This window comes from Eulemur rufifrons, chromosome 21 (genome assembly GCF_041146395.1).
Source record: "Eulemur rufifrons isolate Redbay chromosome 21, OSU_ERuf_1, whole genome shotgun sequence".
NCBI lineage: Eukaryota > Metazoa > Chordata > Mammalia > Primates > Lemuridae > Eulemur > Eulemur rufifrons.
The window spans coordinates 9,335,905-9,354,309 of record NC_091003.1 but is presented as its reverse complement, the minus strand read 5'-3'; the positions used below and the strand labels follow the sequence as shown (position 1 = coordinate 9,354,309).

General features: G+C 50.1%; 1 protein-coding gene across 2 annotated transcripts; it reads left to right on the top strand.

Moving 5' to 3' along the window:
• Nucleotides 1-835: 835 nt before the first annotated feature.
• Nucleotides 836-14,997, top strand: TBX3 (T-box transcription factor 3). Of its 2 annotated transcripts, XM_069496782.1 has the most exons (8): nucleotides 836-2,346; nucleotides 3,983-4,250; nucleotides 5,203-5,262; nucleotides 5,545-5,691; nucleotides 7,621-7,697; nucleotides 8,787-8,944; nucleotides 10,380-11,053; nucleotides 12,903-14,997. In XM_069496782.1, exons 1-8 carry the CDS (start codon nucleotides 1,958-1,960, stop codon nucleotides 13,362-13,364), a joined length of 2,235 nt encoding a protein of 744 aa, XP_069352883.1. In that variant the 5' UTR covers nucleotides 836-1,957; the 3' UTR covers nucleotides 13,365-14,997. The 2 variants fall into 2 exon arrangements, with proteins under 2 accessions (XP_069352883.1, XP_069352884.1); XM_069496783.1 differs by lacking the exon at nucleotides 5,203-5,262.
• The last annotated feature ends 3,408 nt before the right edge of the window (nucleotides 14,998-18,405 follow it).

The window sequence follows — 18,405 nt, the reverse complement described above, 5'->3', positions numbered from 1 at the left end:
AAAGTCGAGATCTAAAAGGGTTGGAGATCTAAAAGGGAGCGCAGACAGGGCCAGCCGTGCAGGCTATGTACGTGTTTGTGTGTACGTGTTTTTCGGTGTGTGGCTGGGTCCCAGTATGTTGGCGCGTGTTTGGGTACAGACGCACTGGGGGTGTTTGGGTCTCCGCACACGGCTGCGGGTGGGGCGCGATGGAGAGAGAGCCCACACACGCGTGTGCTGAGATGTGGCCGCATCCGTGTGCTTCTGGTCCGCGAGCCCAGACGCAAGGGAGATCGGCACCGAGACACTCGAACAGGAGAGCCCTTTAGCGGCGGCCGGGCGGAGCTTGGCTCCACGTGGGGCTGGAGAGCGCGCAAGCCTGGAGTCTTGGCGCTCGCCTCTCGGCTGCTGCCGGCTTTTGTTGCGCGGAGCAGCCGAATGGCAGCTCGCGGGAGGTTCAGGCGCCCGCCCGGCTCGCCTGGGGACCGGGGAAAGAGGAAGAGCTGGAGAGAGAACCGGCCGCGGCTGTCGGAGAGGCGAGCCAAGCGCGCGAGAGGCGAGCGCCCCTGCCCGGCGCCCGGGCGCGCTCTCCGCCTTCCCCGCCCGGCTCGCTCGCTCGCTCCCTCCCTCTCTCCCTCCTCCTTCCTCCCGGGCCCTGCCTCCTCCCCCATCCCGGGCTGGATGACTGAGGCATTTCAGACGTGGGCTGAACGAGAGCGAGCGAGCTCAGCGGCCGCAGCGATCTCTCGATAAGCCACCTAGAGGCGACTCTGTGCGCGCGCTCCCCAGTGGCTCCCGCCCTCCCTCTGATCATGTTGACATATTCACAGGACAGGCAGTAGTACCGATGCGGCGCTGCGACGTTACAGTTTCCGACACCTTCTTTTTATAACTCGGCTCTATCCCCCAGCACTCGACCTGTGAAAACCACGCCTATGCAGCAACACAATTGGTCCGAAAGCGTCAAAGAGCCAATCAAGAGGCCTCCGGCTCCCCGCAGCCCACAGCGCAGCCCGACCTTCTAGAGCCGCCGAGCAGACGCCCGGGGAATTCTAGAGGCGGAGGAGGGTGGCGAGGAGCTCTCGCTTTCTCTCGCTCCCTCCCTCTCCTACTCCGTCTCTCTCTCTCTTTCTCTCTCTCTCTCCTTTCCATTTTCTCCCTCTAAATCCTCCCTGCCCTGCGCGCCTGGACGCAGATTTAGGAAGCGAATTCGCTCACGTTTTAGGACAAGGAAGAGAGGCACCGGAGAAGGAGCTCTCTGCAAGATTCGGATTGAAACCCAGACACCCTCCAGAGGCTCGGAGCGGAGGAAGGAGGAGGAGGGCGAACGGAAGCCAGTTTGCAGTTCAAGTTTTGATAGCGCCGGTCGTAGGGGGTTTAAATCAGATTTTTTTTTTTTTTTAAGAGAGACTTTTCCGCTCTCTTGCCCCGGGTGCAAGCCGGGTCTAGCGCAATTGCAGACGCCTCCAGCGAGAAAGAGAGAGAGGAAGAGAGATAGGGAGGCGGGGGAAGAAGAAAAAGGGAAGGTAAAAAGTCTAGGAGAACCGCTCGCATTTGCAACAAAGAACCTAGGGACTGGGGAGAGATTCCCGGGACGAAGGGCTGGAGTGTCTATTTCGAGCTCAGCGGCGGGGAGTCGAGACCCTGCTCGCTCTTGTCGCTTCTGAAACCGACTTTCAGGAGCGGCTTTTTGAAAACGCAAGACACAAGAACAGTCACCCGAGCGACTATGTCTCCTGATTTTTCGCCTTGCCCTCTTTAAAAGCGGCATTCTCCACCCCAAAAGACACTTCCCCCCTCCCTTTGAAGTGCTTTAGTTGTGCTTTCTTCTTCTTCTTCTTTTTTTTTTTTTTCCTCTTTTTCTTTTGAACTATGTGCGGCTGGTAAATAAACAAACAAACAAACCAAAACCCCAAAAGCCAAAGACAGCAGCTGCGGACTTGTCCCCGGCTGGAGCCCAGCGTCCCGCCTGGAGTGGATGAGCCTCTCCATGAGAGATCCGGTCATTCCTGGGACAAGCATGGCCTACCATCCGTTCCTACCTCACCGGGCGCCGGACTTCGCCATGAGCGCGGTGCTGGGTCACCAGCCGCCCTTCTTCCCTGCGCTGACGCTGCCTCCCAACGGCGCGGCGGCGCTCTCGCTGCCCGGCGCCCTGGCCAAGCCGATCATGGATCAATTGGTGGGGGCGGCGGAAACCGGCATCCCGTTCTCGTCCCTGGGGCCCCAGGCGCATCTGAGGCCTCTGAAGACCATGGAGCCCGAAGAAGAAGTGGAGGATGACCCCAAGGTGCATCTGGAGGCTAAAGAACTTTGGGATCAGTTTCACAAGCGGGGCACGGAGATGGTCATTACCAAGTCGGGAAGGTAAGCAAGGGTTTGGGGTCCCTGCCCCCAATTATTGGAAGGTTTTTCCTCCCTTTATCTCTCTCTCTCAGAACAGTCGGTTGGCCGGTTCTTACGGCTTGGACGAAAACTTAGTTCCCCTAGAAATGTGTACAGAGACTCTCCCAGGCCCTGCTCCAGTGGCAGAAAATTTCAGCCTACCTGGGCGTCTGCATAAGTGTTCATAGAACTGCGTCCTGGGTTCCCTACAGAACAGTAGTAGAATTTTCCAGTGGTGCACAGACATCCCTGGAGGAAGCCAGAAAAGCACCCCACTGCAAGAAGTTCACTCTTCAGACCTCTCTGGAATACCCTCATTTCTTGGTTGATGTGTTTTTGTCTGTTTTATTTTGTACTCAGAGAGAAAAACTTAAAGCCTTTTTCTTTTGTGATGGTGGTGGGAGGCCTTTTCTGCCCTTCAGCCTAGCCTCCAGGTCTGGAGGGGCCTGAGCCTACCGCTGCCAGGAACAGAGAGAAATCGAAGGACATTTTGGTTTGTTTGCCCACACTGCTTCACGTGTGTCTGTAACCCCAGGGAGAGTTCAGCAGGCAATTTTGGATAATTAAGATTATGTTTGCAGACCTCAGGAGGCAGTGGGGAGACATAACACTGCTTTTTTAATGTGTGAATATTATAAACCATATTTTACGTAATGTTTAAAGGTCCTTGCCTGACCGAAACCTGCCTGGAAGAGAGGACCCTGTAACAAAATCACTGATTTTTTTTTTTTAATGGCACTGAAGTCTATAAAGGCACAAAGTTGAACGGATAAAAATAAAACCCTCCTCTTGATGTCTTTAGCTTTCTGTCTCCTTCCAAGCTAAATGGGACCAATGTTTGGCATAAAATCCTCCTCCAACCCACAAGACGTTTAGTTAGTTTCCCAGTGAAGTGTTTCCTTTTAAGTCAAGAGTACAGAATGCCAACACTTCTGTTAAATTAACAGCAATTTGGCCGCATAATATTGCAGTTTTGGACTGGCCTAAGGAGTAGGGGAATGTGGCTAGCAGCTCCGTGGGCAGATGGGTTATCGGGCCTGGGAGTCCACCCCAATCCGCAAAATTCATTCTGAGAACTCGCTTAAGTCCACTTTCATTTCTCCAACTGCGGAGTTGCTGTTCTGCAGCAGGGAGGGGGTGCATGCCACTTGATGTTTATTTCCTTGATAAGTTTAACATTTTCTCATCCATGGGTGGTGGAAAATCCTAGTCTTGACTGACTGCACTTTGCCACAATCCTACCCCAAGCTGTTTAGAGCTAGATACCCACAGAAAAAGACGTGGGCATGAATTTTCTGTAAAGACGGCTATCTGTAAAGTCAAAGAGAGAAAAAAAAATTTTTGAAAGAATGACTAGACCATGTAGAGAAATGCAGTGCCACAATTCATTTGTTTTGAATCTTGGGACATCTAAATATAGAGAAATCGAGCATGTTTAATACTTTAGTTGTGGGAGAAAATTTTACAACCAGTGGCCCTGCTCTGAAAAATATAAGCTCATCAGTCACAATAGAAAGTCTTCAATTTGGTTTAAGTGTTTTAGGATAAATAGGAAATCAAACCTAAGCTTCTGAGTGATTTATCTTTCTTTTTTCTTTTCTGTTTTTCCCTATTGTAGGCGAATGTTTCCTCCATTTAAAGTGAGATGTTCTGGGCTGGATAAAAAAGCCAAATATATTTTACTGATGGACATTATAGCTGCTGATGACTGCCGATATAAGTTTCACAATTCTCGGTGGATGGTGGCAGGTAAAGCTGACCCTGAAATGCCAAAGAGAATGTACATTCACCCGGACAGCCCCGCCACTGGGGAACAGTGGATGTCTAAAGTCGTCACTTTCCACAAACTGAAACTCACCAACAACATTTCGGACAAACATGGATTTGTAAGTTTCATTGCTCCTTTCCGTAAAATTTTCTCTTCATGCTATCAAAGGCAGTGCTTCCCTGTTTCTCGAGTTTCCGGCCCAGACCTCTCCCTTGCTTCTCCCTAAGCATAGCAAACTTATCCAATCTGCAACAGAGCCGGAGAGAGGAGAGGATTCTGGGGTGTTTCTCCCGGATAATGGAAGGCCTGGCGTTCTAAAAGAAATAGGGGCAGGAAAACTTAGCAGGTCATGTTCTCTAGCAATTCCAGCTCCTTGGTAGATGCCTGACCTGGCAGTGGAGTTAAAAACCGATCATTGTGATTTAAAATCAATTTCAGAGCTATGTGTTCATAAAGGATTTGTTTTGGTTTAAAACATCATACTTCTGTTTTCAAACCAGCCTTATTATTTCTTGGGAAAGTTTAAGTTTCTCGGAGGGTTGACTATTTTGGTTAAATGGTGTGAATACATTTAAAAAAAACTTATTTTCTCTTACTAAAAAAGAATTGATTGGGCTTAGGTGAAAGTCAGGTTTACTAGAAATGAGGCTTAGGATCTCTGATAAAAAATGGTGTGTGTGTGTGTGAGTGTGTGTGTATGTTGGGAGTGTCTATATGCATTCAGTGAGAAAGGGCTTAGAAACTTTTAGAAGACTTGGATTGCTTGTACAAGTCAGGCAAGGGACCTTTTGCCCCTTTCTCTACCCCTCCCCAACATTTCAATAAAATAAACAGAGTGATAAGCGAGGCATAAGCAGAAAGATTAGGCCCAGGAAGACGTGAATAGCACGGAAATATCTTCAGCGGGCAGGAATTGCATTTGAAGCCCTTGATTTGATTAAGGCATAAATATTCCTCTCTAGAGTTCAGCCTTTCAGGGCTTTAAGTGGATTGGGCTCGGCAATTAGTGGGCGCTTAAAGTACTGAATCATTTTGTAAATTAAAATGCATGTTTTTCTCTATCTTTTAAGACTTTGGCCTTCCCAAGTGATCACGCAACGTGGCAGGGGAATTATAGTTTTGGTACTCAGGTAGGCTAGGGTTCAAGGTACGAATGATCCTTAGATGGTGAGGGTGGGGGGGACCCTTTGGAAATTGAGGAGCAATTTGGATTCTCCAGAAGATAACATCTGTGGAGCAAAATGTACCCAGGAGGTACTCCAAGGAGGAGGTGGGCTCGGTAAAAGTGGTACAAGCGTAGTACCCTGTGGTGGGGAAGATGTCAGCTTGGCAGGGGTCCTAAGATCCCATTTGTCCTGCTAAATCCTTTTTTTTTTTTTTTTTTTATGTGTGTCTCTTCCCTGCCCCTGCAGACTATATTGAACTCCATGCATAAATACCAGCCCCGGTTCCACATTGTAAGAGCCAATGACATCTTGAAACTCCCTTATAGTACATTTCGGACATACTTGTTCCCCGAAACTGAATTCATCGCTGTGACTGCATACCAGAATGATAAGGTAACCGAGGGGGCTTTCCTTTTTAATGGTGATATTTTGCCTCCCCTTTAAGCTGCTTTGGGTCAGGGTGAGAAACTTACTAGAGAATTGGGATGAGAGCCTGGAGTTTTCTTTTGTGATTTTTGGAACATCGAGATGGGGTGAGGAATACCAGCACCTTAAGGAGGCAGCAAAAGCCTCTCAACCAGCTATGAATCCAATGCCAAGCTTAAAAAAAAAAAAATGCCAAAGTAATTTTGTCACCAAGAAGCTCCTATAGCTACTGTCGCAGATGGCACCCGCTCTCTGCCCCCCACCTCAGTTTTGCTGTTTGTTTCAAGGCTCATCCTCTTCCCCATTCAGGAAGAAGGATCAAGAAATCAGGTTCAAAAGGAACCAGCGAAAAATTTAAGGCAAAAGCCATTTGGGGTCCTGGGAGGAGAATCCTAGTGGAGACTAGTTTTTCACCCCTAGCCAGAAATCCTGAGTAGCTGGTCTGGTTTTTATTACCTTTTATGCTGCTGTGTTTTTTATGGTGTGTGTGTGTGTGTGTGTGTGTGTGCATGTGTGCACGAACACTCGTGCATGTGTGTGGTTGGAAAAACCTACCCTGATCACAGGCTCATACTAATGGAGTTGTCTGAGGCTTTTGAGTTAAGGTGACCAAAGTCACCACTTCATTTGAAAAATTTTTTTTCCTCTTGGGCCTAAAGCTAGGGACTAAAAGGACCCCCAAATAGGGAAGCACCTGATATCTAGAGTTATGGTGGTCTGAAGGTCATGGACACAGAGAAAGTGACCCTTGCTGCTGATTCACCAGTTTGCAGAATGGCAGTTAGCAGGCAGTTCTGGAGGTGGGAGGAGGGGCTGGGACCCTGCCCTTCAACTTCTGAATCCTGGACTTCAGTGAGAGTCCAGTTCACCTGATGACACCCTGCACTTTCAACTCACTGTCACTGTCAGTGGGTCCTTTGTAGACCTATGATGGGGGAGTTCCAGATACATTTCTTTAGTCTGGGGGCTAAGATATCATGACCCCCCTCTCCCTGCCAAGCGTGAAACCTGAAGTCTTGCATACAGCAATTTATTCCAAGAACAAGAATCCAACCAAGGGGCCCCTTTTCCACCTCTGAGTAACTCTGTATACATAAATTTTTGCCCCCCAGGGGAAGGGATTTGAAAGATTACATATATGGCATTTTTCTTCAGCATGCAAAATGCATGCTCCCTCTAGACCCTGTGAAACAAAGTTGTTAATGTAATAATAAAATGTAACATTTTTGATCAGACAAAGAGGCCATGGGCCTTCTCCACTTAATGGCGGTGGCAGAGCATGTAAATGAAAACAAATGTTTCCAGTGGTCATTCTGTCCTTTTACATCTGTAATTGTCAGTATTGTAATTCCTCAAACCACCTCCATCCCCAGCAAAAAATCAAACTCATTCCAGCACAAGGGTAGCAAAGCCCCATAAATCATTTATTAGATTCATGGAAAAGATTGGGGTGTGTGTGTGTGTGTGTGTGTGTGTGTGTGTTTGGAGGCAGGGGAGTATGCCATAACATATTTTATGATTAATTGCACTGTGTAAAAATCTCAAAATGAAAGCATAATTTTAAGATCTACAGGTTGTCCCTCCTGACAACTTTGACAACATTTCCATTTCTAAACCTAAACTGTTGGCTGCCCAAAGAAAAAAATTTCTTTGGGTAATTTCAGCCTGGAATCCCTGGTTTGGCCTCACATGGGAGATGCAATATGGTACAGTTGCCTTTGATTTTTTCTCTCTGTTTTCTCCAATCTGCTACCGTTACCTACTTTCCCTGGCGTATCCATGTGACTTCTGTTGGTAGTCACATTTTAGGAGACCTACTGAGTTGGGAAAAACACTCCCAAAACATTCTGGAAAATGAAGCCAATGTCTCTGTCTTGTTTGTATCTCCTCCTCTAGATAACTCAGTTAAAAATAGACAACAACCCTTTTGCAAAAGGTTTCCGGGACACTGGAAATGGCAGGAGAGAAAAACGGTGAGTTGAAACAATTATTTGTTTCTCAGATAATTTGGAAAAAAACACTTTTCTAGGATCCAGCTCTCAAGTATTAGAAGTGGGATGCAGGCACTTATAATGAAAAGAGTGGGTGGTAATAATTACTTCCCCATTGCTGCATACACTGGACTTTTTCTACCTCCGACTTGTTACCTTCAAGGAAATTAACTAGGCTACACCATAGTTGTCTCTGGGAGAAAAACATTGGGAATCACAGATTATTCAGGGATGCCCATGCATTCCTAAATTTTATGTTCCTCCTGGGCAGGTCCCAGGAAAGGACCAAATCATTCACAAAATGCTTTGGAATTTTCGCAATCTTGTCTTTCAAATACCATCAGACAGAGCTGGGGGCCCCTTGAGAGATCCAAGACTCCCTCCTTCATGGGGATGTGTATCATTTTGCATTAAGTAGACAGCTGGAGAGTATATGAAATAAGATCTCCCCTCCCCCACCCTTTTCAAAGAATTTCTAAAATCCAGAAAATCACCTCAAATTTTTAACCTATATCCCCTTGGGACGGGCATTTAAAAATACTTTCTAACCTCCAAATAGAACTTTATTCCAATTAATGTGTTGGTGATAATGATTACAGTAAAGTGCACCATGAAATAATACTTCTTCCCAATTGTAGCAACCACCCAGGAGTTTGGTAGGGTGGGGACAGACAATGTTGTGTTTGCAGGGTTGGACACTCAGTTCTCCCTCTGTAAGGCCAGCAGTTCAGCTATCCATGGCTAGCTCCAACCTCTCTTCTTGCTTTGAAATAAGATTTCACATCCCAAGCAAACGCCTTTTCCCAGTGAAACCGTGATACTGAAGAAATGCAACTAAACCTTCTTCCTTCCTCCCTGCCCCTATGCCACACTCTTCAGCTCAGGTAGAGGGTCAGAACAATGATCAGGTTTGTGTGACTGCCCTGGGCCAAGCAGATTTCAGAGAATTAGTGTTGTCTGTGGGCAGCAGGCGGGTGAGATGCGTATATGCCACTTTGGAAAGGGTAAGGGAAACAAAGAGGGGAAATGTATGTTACATTCTGTAACACTGGGTGTGGGCTTCTGCCACAGAAAACAGCTCACCCTGCAGTCCATGAGAGTGTTTGATGAAAGACACAAAAAGGAGAATGGGACCTCGGATGAGTCCTCCAGCGAACAGGCAGCCTTCAACTGCTTCGCTCAGGCTTCTTCTCCGGCAGTCTCCACTGTAGGGACATCAAACCTCAAAGGTAGGAGCTGGTCACCTCTGTGATGACTGGACTGCAGCTCTTGGTGGCCTGGAAGAGTTAGGAGGATGGGTCACAGAACAGGGTGCTTGTCCTTTAAAAGCTTTAGACCCTTCTAGAAGAACCAAAGTTCAAAAAGGGCTATCAGTTGTATACCAGCCCCTCACCTCCCTAAGGTAGTATAAGGAGAGCTCAACCCCTTCCACCAAAGCCTTATTTGGCTGGGGGGTGGGTGTCTATCTGTGTGTTACCTCTTGGCTGAAGCAGCTTTGAAAAACATGCCTGAAGCACTTCTTTCTCTCCTGCCTCTGTCCTCCCACTCTCCAATCAAGAGAGTCTTCCTACTGCTGACTTTCACCATCTTTGAACTCTAGGTTACACTGTGCTGGGCTGGGGAAAGGAAGGGATTCTCTGCTACCTGGAACAGGGAAGGTGGCTGAGAAAACATCCACCTATAGAGCAACAATCGACCTGGGAGAGGAGGTGGAGCCCTGAGGATCTGCAGGATGGAGTCTGGGGGTGGGAGTGGACAAGGAGGTTCACATCCCCAGTCAGTTTCCTGTGTTTAAAGAGCAAGCACTATTTATTTGGAAAGACACACACACTGTCAACGGGAAGGAACCTGTTTTTTAGTGAAATAAAATGAAAGTCCTTTATGTCTTCAATCCATTTAAGCCTTAAACATAAAATAGGATTCCTTTTTCTTTTTTTCTGGTAGGACACCCACAGAGGGTGTGGTGAAAGCAAAAAAGAATCTAGAATTGTCCCCAGGCAGTGGGCGGCCTGCCCAGCACCCATCTCTGTCTGCAGAGACTGGGGGGAAACTCAGAAGGCCCAACTGTAGGGAGGGGCGTCCCTTTCTGCCATTACTAATTCAGATGCCAGGGCTCTCTCCAAACAAATCCTTCCAGAATAATTCACAAATCTGTGGAAGGTACTGATCTGTAACACTCACTGATCGCAGACACTGAGAGTCATTGGAATATGTTCCACCAGTGACTTTTAAAGTAAGTTTTTATTTTTAAAGAGCTAATTTGCAATGGCATGGAAAATGGATGTAAAGTCTTTGTCTGATACAACAGGCGCTCAATGGATGCTTGTAAAAAAGTAAGCAAAATTCCTTATAATTATAAGGGATAGTATTAGGAATATAATAAGAAGAGCTACTGATTTGGGAGGGTTTATCTAAGGGAGGGTTAAACTCTAGCTAAATACTTTAAGTTCATTAGTAGCTTATGAATCTCCCAGCCAAATTGTTAGGTATGGTTATCCCCATTTTGCAGATGAGAAAACTGAGGTGCAGAGAGGTTGACGGGGTTACATGGCCAATAAGCGACAAGTTGGGACTCAAACTTGGGAACTGGAGTTCCACTGACCCGAATGGAAGCTAATGCCCTTCTGCCTCGCTTTTTTTTTTTTTTTTTCCCTTCTATGATAGATTTATGTCCCAGCGAGGGCGAGAGCGACGCCGAGGCTGAGAGCAAAGAGGAGCACGGCCCCGAGGCCTGCGACGCGGCCAAGATCTCCACCACCACGTCGGAGGAGCCGTGCCGCGACAAGGGCAGCCCCGCGGTCAAGGCGCACCTCTTCGCGGCGGAGCCCGGCGGCCGGCCCCGGGACAGCGGGCGGCTGGACAAGGCGTCGCCCGACTCGCGCCACAGCCCGGCCACCATCTCCTCCAGCACCCGCGGCCTGGGCGCCGACGAGCGCAGGAGCCCGGGCCGCGAGGGCGCCGCGGCGTCCAAGGCGGAGGAGGCGCGCGCGCTGCCGGGCAAGGAGGCCTTCGCGCCGCTCACGGTGCAGACGGACGCGGCCGCGCACCTGGCCCAGGGCCCCCTGCCCGGCCTCGGCTTCGCCCCCGGCCTGGCGGGCCAGCAGTTCTTCAACGGGCACCCGCTCTTCCTGCACCCCAGCCAGTTCGCCATGGGGAGCGCCTTCTCCAGCATGGCGGCCGGCATGGGGCCCCTGCTGGCCACCGTGTCCGGGGCCTCCACCGGCGTCTCAGGCCTGGATTCCACGGCCATGGCCTCTGCCGCCGCGGCGCAGGGACTGTCCGGGGCGTCTGCGGCCACCCTGCCCTTCCACCTCCAGCAGCATGTCCTGGCCTCTCAGGTATTTATCCTTCCTCCTGCCTCGGCCCAGCCCCTCCCCCAGTCCCTCTAGTCTCTCTGCCCTTTGATGCCAGATCCTACCCCAGCCCCCTTGCCTAGTAGCTTTAAATAATAATGATAATTAATAATAATTTCATTAAGCCATTACTAGGTTCAAGGCTTATCTCACCATGTGATGATGACCTCCCCCGCCCCTCCCCCCAAAACACCTTAAAAATATTTTCCTGAGTTCAGGGCTGTTTCCAGCAGAGTAGGTAGGTAGTAACAGTGATTACTGCTATGCACAGCACTGACTTTGGACCAGGCACTCTTCTAAGTGCTTGATCTATTCTGATTCAGTTGATCTAACCCTTTAGTGGTACATTTATCACTTCCACTTTACAAATGAAAGGGAAGGGGCCCAGAGATGTTGAGTAACTTATCCAAGGTCACACAGCTGGTACTCCATGGAGCTGAGACTATCCCAGCCTGACTGACTCCAGGGCCTCTTTGAGGGTTTTTGATTTTAGTCTCAGAGCTGCAATGTCTCCAAACTGTCTCATAGCCAACCCTCCCCCAGGAATTGGACCAGAGAGAGAGAGAGAGAGAGAGAGAGACCAAGGCCTGGGAAGGGGAAGTGACTTCCTGAGTGGGGAGTTGAGTCTTGAGTCTTCCAGCCTTTCCTTGCATTCAAAGCTCTTCTCCCTACCCCCACCCCAAGCAGGCCAGCCTGTTCCTCACAGGGTTAATGGTTTGTGCACACGTGGGAAATGTCAGAGGAGGGGGACCAGTGGAGGCTGGGGCAGGCCTGGTGGTCTGTGTATGATTCAGACAGCACAGGGTGGCTGGGGAGACCTCTCAGGCAGCTAGAAACGCTCTGAACCCAGTGAAAGGGTTCTATGATGTTTTCTGCGTGCTGTTGCCCTTTGTTTTGTCTAAGCACATTCGTCTCCCTTCCCTGAGCCAAGAGGCAGGATTGCCTCCCCGCCTCTCTGGGAAAAAGGGAGCTGAGAAAAAAGGTGGCTTCTGGCAGTTTTGAATTCCTCCCAGCTCCTCTGCTGGCTTCTCCTGGAGACCATGTCATAGGTGGGCAGGTGATAGGTGGGCCAGGGGCTGCCTGGGCAAACACTAATGGTGCCTCAAGGCATGGTACAGAGACAAGTGGCCCAGGCCAGGGTCCCCGCATCTTAAATTCTGTTTCTGCCAGTTACTAGCTCAGTGAATTGTTGAACTCCTGGGCCTGCCTCAGCTTCCCACCTGCAACACCAGCATATGGAGCTGGTGGATTTGTCTGTCTCTGTTTATAAAAAATGCCCTTTTATTCCCCTCCCCCATGTCCTTTTGCTTAAGATCTTCCCTGGGATTTTTTCGCTTCTAGGATGGGTGTGGGAGGATTTGGGGGGGGGGGTGAAGTAGGGACAAGAAGGACAAAAAAAAATTATGCCTAATAATTGATGCCTTTTTGTTTTCCCTCAGCCAACTTTGTGGGGTAGACTGAATCTGTAGCCCCATTTAACAGGTGGAACAACCCTTAGGGGGGAATCTTTGACCGTCCACATGTGCGTAGCATAGTGCAGGCATTAGCTCATTCAATATCCACAAAGTTCCCAATACTTATGTGAATTACTTGCTACTTCCCTGTTTTGTTTTGTATAAGGAAGCTGAGGCACAGGGGGTTAAGTCCCTTTGTCTAGGGTGACACAGCTAAGATTGGAACCTGGAGAAGTCTAGGTCTTGTCTCCGCTCCCCAGAAGGAAAAGGATTAATGGCTTGCCCGAGGTGGGGGGAAGGAGGTGGAAGAGGTTGGCTTCTCCCCACTCTGCAGCCCCTACTCGGCTGACTCTGCGTGTGCGTTTCTCTTCCTTCCCCAGGGCCTGGCCATGTCGCCTTTCGGAAGCCTGTTCCCTTACCCCTACACGTACATGGCGGCCGCGGCGGCCGCCTCCTCCGCAGCGGCCTCCAGCTCTGTGCACCGCCACCCCTTCCTCAATCTGAACACCATGCGCCCGCGGCTGCGCTACAGCCCCTACTCCATCCCGGTGCCCGTCCCCGACAGCAGCAGCCTGCTCACCACGGCCCTGCCCTCCATGGCGGCGGCCGCGGGGCCCCTGGACGGCAAAGCCGCTGCCCTGGCGGCCAGCCCGGCCTCGGTGGCCGTGGACTCGGGCTCTGAACTGAACAGCCGCTCCTCCACGCTGTCCTCCAGCTCCGTGTCCTTGTCGCCCAAACTCTGCTCGGAGAAAGAGGCGGCCACCAGCGAACTGCAGAGTATCCAGCGGTTGGTCAGCGGCTTGGAAGCCAAGCCGGACAGATCCCGCAGCGCGTCCCCATAGACCCCTCCCAGGGAAAGTCTCCTCATTCCAGTCCAGTCAAGTCTGCAGTGCACTTTGTCGGATGTAACATAAACCACGGGCCTGCCGTGGGGTTAGCCCTGGCCTTTGCAGTCGTGTCTGGGAAGGTGCTGGACTCCCTCGAGAGAATGTACTAGAGACAGGCCCTGTCTTCTTGGCGTGGTTTATATATCCGGGATCTGGCTCCGATTCCGGGGCTAGAAACGGCTGTTGCATTGAGCTATTGGGGGTGGAAGTTCACACATTGGTGTCCAGAGAAACTTCTAGCAAGGCTGGTCTGGGAGCTGTGGCTGAAGAAAACAGTAGCCAAGCCTACCACGAGGGGAGGTGTTCAAAGGCATCTCTCTCCCTCAGTGTGGATTTATATATATATATATATATATATTTTTTTTTCCCCTCACTGTGTCAAGTGGAAACAGAAACAAATAAAATTTAAAAAAAATCGGGACAAATGAATACATTAACATGATTCTGTTTGTGGAGATTAAAAATTTTATAGTGACTTGCATATCAGTTCTCAATAAATTACTGAGCAGCATTGTTTGGGTAGGGAAGTCCCTGCCATCCTTGTTTAGTCTATATTAAGAAAATCTGTGTCTTTTTAATATTCTTGTGATGTTTTAAGAGCCGCTATAGGTCTCTTCTTGCATGTTCCACAGTGATGTATTTGTGGGTTTTATTTTGAATGCTTGCTTTTAGAGAGAAAAACAGCATAACCCCACACCCTTCTCCCCATCCTGTGTCCTCAAAAATCAGCAACCCCAAGGGGGAGGGAGGATTTAGAGGGAAGAAGGGTGGAAAACACACACAAAAAAATGAATTTATTTTCTCTAAGCTGTGTAGCAGGATTCATGTTGTCCCTCTTTGGCAGTTCTCTTTCCTGTATATGCAATAACAAGGTTTTAAAAAAAATAATAAAGAAGAAGCGCGACTATTAGACAAAGTATTTATGTAATTATTTGATAACTCTTGTAAATAGGTGGAATATGAATGCTTGGAAAATTAAACTTTAATTTATTGACATTGTATATAGCTCTATGTAAATAGGATTGCAACTGTCGGGTTTTGTGTTCTTGTTTTCCTTTAGTTGGTTTTATTTCCAGGTCACAATTGCTGTTTCACACTAGAAAACACACTTTCTGCACCAACACCAACACACTTGCAAAAGAGCTGTTTGCAAAATATTTTTTTTCTCTTTTAATGTCCTAAAGTGGGGGAGAGTGCTATTTCCTATTTCAGCCAAAATTGGGGAGGCGCGCCACTTTCCAGCTCTACTTTAAATCCCTTAAAACATAACTCAGATTGCTGTGGGGAGGAAGGAGTGTAGAGACCATGGTTTGACTTTCCAAGTTTTCTTTTGTATTCGCATTTGCTCATCTCTGATTTTCCTCAAAACAAAGTGGAATTAATTTACTACTGTTATCGATGGTGTTTTGAATTGGTGCCTACAGAGATACACAGTTCAAAAGTCAGGTGCTGAGAGATGGTTTAAAGACAAAAGTTCATGAAGGTATATTGTGTTATAGTTGTTGATGAGTTCTTTGGTTTTCTGTATTATTTTCCCCCCTCTCTTTAAAACATCACTGAAATTTCAATAAATTTTTATTGAAATGTCTTTGGGCCTTGTGTTAAATGCTTTCTTTAGTGACCTTTTCCTGAAGGGAGAGAGTTAGGGAAGGATTCGGTCTCTTCTTTCTTCCCCTACCCCCTTCCATTCGCCTTTAAATAATTAAGACCGCCCCCAGCGTACCAAAATAAGAAGTCACTCAAGTTACAAAGCTAAAAACAAAAGTCCCTTACTCCAGCGAAGGGAGCCCGCTTCAATCCGAAATTACTTTTCCTTTAAATTAGGGAGCGAAACGGAAGAAGGAAAGGGCCTGATTAGAATTCGGAAAGAATAGCAATTTCGGATATTTACATTTTAATGGAAAAAGACAGCCTTGTTCCCTAAGTCAGCTTTTCCCACACGGATCCGACCAAAACTAAGTTCGAGTACCACGAATGTTTTTCGTTTTAAGCTCCGCTCTCCCTTTTGACAGCGATCTGGGGAATCCAAGTCGAAAAATACCTCCTTGCACCAACCAGTGCATTTGGCGCGGGGAATGGCTAGCAGAGTCCCCTCTCGGCCGGACTGGGCTTGGCGGGGCAGCAGCCCTCCAGGTTACAGCAGGCAGGACTGAACGCCTCCCCCAGCCGCACACAGACACCCGGCAGTCCCTGGTGTCTCAAATTGAACCAGGCTGGCCCAAGGCGCCCCTGCGAGGCCCCATCCATCCCGAGTCGTGCGTGCGAAGCGCGGCCAGCTCCTCGCAGACTTAGCTGTGTCACGCGAGGGAGGAGGGGAGTGTTCCTTGCAAGGGAAAGGTAATTCCAGGGAGCATAGTTAACCCCCTCCGAGGGAAAAGTCACCCAGGAGGTTGACATCCTCCTTTCCTTCTCTCCTTCAACCAGGCCCCAGGCAGTTTGGAGAGTTGCCTTTTGAAGTTCAATTTATCTTTGAAACATTCAATAAAAAATGGCGAGGCGGTGTCAGTCGTTTGGTCTCCCCACCCCCGGGCTAGCCTCCGAGGTGTGAGGATGTCTGGGGGAGGGGGGCGGCCTGGGAAGGTTCTCTAGGGTTAGTCCTTAGGCCTTTTCTTGCCCTGGGGGCCGTGACGTGAAGACCAAGCCGGAGCCTGCCTGGCGGCTGCCTCCCTCCCCACCCCCCACCCCCTACCCCCCTGGAGCCCGCCAGCCAGGCCCCACGTCCCTGTCACCTTCGGGCCTGTTGAATGGCCGGCGAGGAGGACGCCTCCTCCCCTCCCTCATCCTGTACTTGGAAGGGGATCCAGGTCGAGACCTTTTGGAGAGGGAGGCAAAGCCCTTTCCGTCTCCAGCCGGGCACGTGGGGACCCCTACAGCCTCCCCTGCGCTGTCTCCGGGGGTGGGAGGGAAGACAACGCGGAGGGGGTGAAGTCGGAGGGCCTGAGCTGAGGACACGGGGACCTTGGGGAGGTAGCTCCCCTGGAGGGCTGGGAGATATCTAGGGCGCTGGCTTTACGCTCAGCCACTGCTGCCGAATGGGGCCGATTTTGGCCCAAAGATAACGCGCGGTTGCCTGTGCCCTTGAGAAGGTGGTAGTTAGTTGGCTGGTTGCGCCTGGGGAGAAAATAACTCAGCCTCAAAGAGGCAAGAATGCTTCTCTTTCTCAGTTCAGATTTGCCACCCCACCCCACCCCCTAGATTCGGGGACAGGGCTCAGGCGCGTGTCCAGCCTCTCCTACTGGCTTTCCTTTTTTTTTTTTTTTTTTTAATCTCCTGTATATCTTATTTGTATATGGTGATGTTAATGAGTAACTCTGGTGGCGCTGACGGACGGGGGGTGAAAGGCTCGCAATCTCTGCGGATTTCGTTGCTATTACTCACCTGGCGCCGGTCGCAATCTCGCCGCGGGCTTTATGGTGGCGGCGGCCGCCGCGGAGGCCACTCGGGGCCGGCGCCTTCGCCCTTTTTCCGGGCTTCGAGTGCCACCTATCTGTCTGGCCCACGAATGCGCCCTGGGCGCCGCCGATGGCGCGTTACCCCAGCGCCTCCTCGGTTCCGGAGCTTGGGCGCTTCACCTTTGCCCCTTCTCATGTCGCCCCCTGCCCCCAGCCAGTGCTCCCCTCCCCCCCCCCCCACCGCCCCATCCTCAGCATCGGAAGAAGCAGCCCTCCTCTCTTTCCGGGATATCACTTTCACTCCCGTTTGGGCCTCAGATGAGAAAAACAGTCCTTCTCTCCTCTGGGTTTCCAAAGAACGTTCGCAAATTCAGTGAGGGGACCCTCGCTCATAATTCTCTCGCAAGGAACCTTATGCTCCGTGGGGAAATCTCCTATAGACCCCTGTTCTAGACCCCTCCCGACAAGGAATAGCCTGAATTCGTGATGTAGAGAAAGGATACTCCTCTCCCCAGTACACACACCTTAAATTCTACCCCGGGTACAACTTCCCTTTGCCTACAGGGACAAAGGCCACGTGTGGGAGCAGCAGTCCATACGGTTCCCGGCGGGGGTCAGCTACTGCAGCCTGCAGGGCCCAGCGACTTCGTGATTTGTAGATTTAAGGTGACAAATGCGGGTGCCAGCCAGAGGCCTCCGGCCCCTGCCTGTCGGGAAGGTCGGCTCCAAGCCTGGCTGCGCCCTGGCGTCTGAGACCCGCGGAGGGGAGGGGGTGGGGTCGCCTTTTGCTGTGCTTTGAGCCGCGGGTAAAGGCGTCCGGGTTCCTGCTGACCTCCTGGCGCTAATTGCAGGGGCCGAAGGGCGGCTCGGGCAGAGGCAGGGGTCAGGACCCTGCACTCCCTGCTCCCGAGGTCTGGACAACCCCGAAGGGGCTGAGTGTGTGCAGGCGGGCGTGTGCGTGTGGGTAGGACCCCTCTCTGATCTGCGTTGTCCTGGGACCCAACCTTTCTTTGTGGAGACAGTTCTCCACGTGTAGGCCCTTAAAAAATTTCCATCCAAGAAGGAAAAGCCGGGCTCTGACCTTTCCCTTAAGCCAGCAGACATGCAGCCGCCTTCGGGCGCTGCAAGAGGCTTGAAATGCTTCACGTCCGCGCGCTTTCTGCCTCGCTGGTTTCCAAATTTGACCTCACGGCAGCCAGCCAAGAGAGTGGTTGTCTGGGTTGTAGCTACAAGGCTTATGTACGTGGCCATATATGTTCCTACCTATGGGTAGCTCTTTGGGTGTTTGCATTCCGGGACCAGGAACTGCAGGTGTTAGAAGGACATGTGTGTGTTTGCGTGTACTTCGCGTGCTCCATCTGTAGACGTCTCTTCCAATTTCGATTTAGAAGTTCATGCCCAAGACAGTTCCGGATGTAGATGCATTTGGTTGTTTTATAATCAAGATGCGTATAATCAAGAAGTATATGTTGCAGATGTCGGCGTTCAAAGTACACGTAACAACAATAATAAAAATAGCTGGCATGTAAGGGCCACGTGCGCCTGCCAGGCACTTGGTTAAGCACCCCACAAAAGTGACCTCCGTTAGCCCTCACAATTAACCC

Bases quoted from the DNA above. Each gene is read 5' to 3' on its own strand.
- TBX3 (XM_069496782.1), top strand. From the start codon at position 1,958: ATGAGCCTCTCCATGAGAGATCCGGTCATTCCTGGGACAAGCATGGCC. The intron at 4,251-5,202 runs GTAAGTTTCATT...CTATCTTTTAAG, and splicing joins TTTCGGACAAACATGGATTT to ACTTTGGCCTTCCCAAGTGA. The intron at 7,698-8,786 runs GTGAGTTGAAAC...CTTCTGCCACAG, and splicing joins AATGGCAGGAGAGAAAAACG to AAAACAGCTCACCCTGCAGT.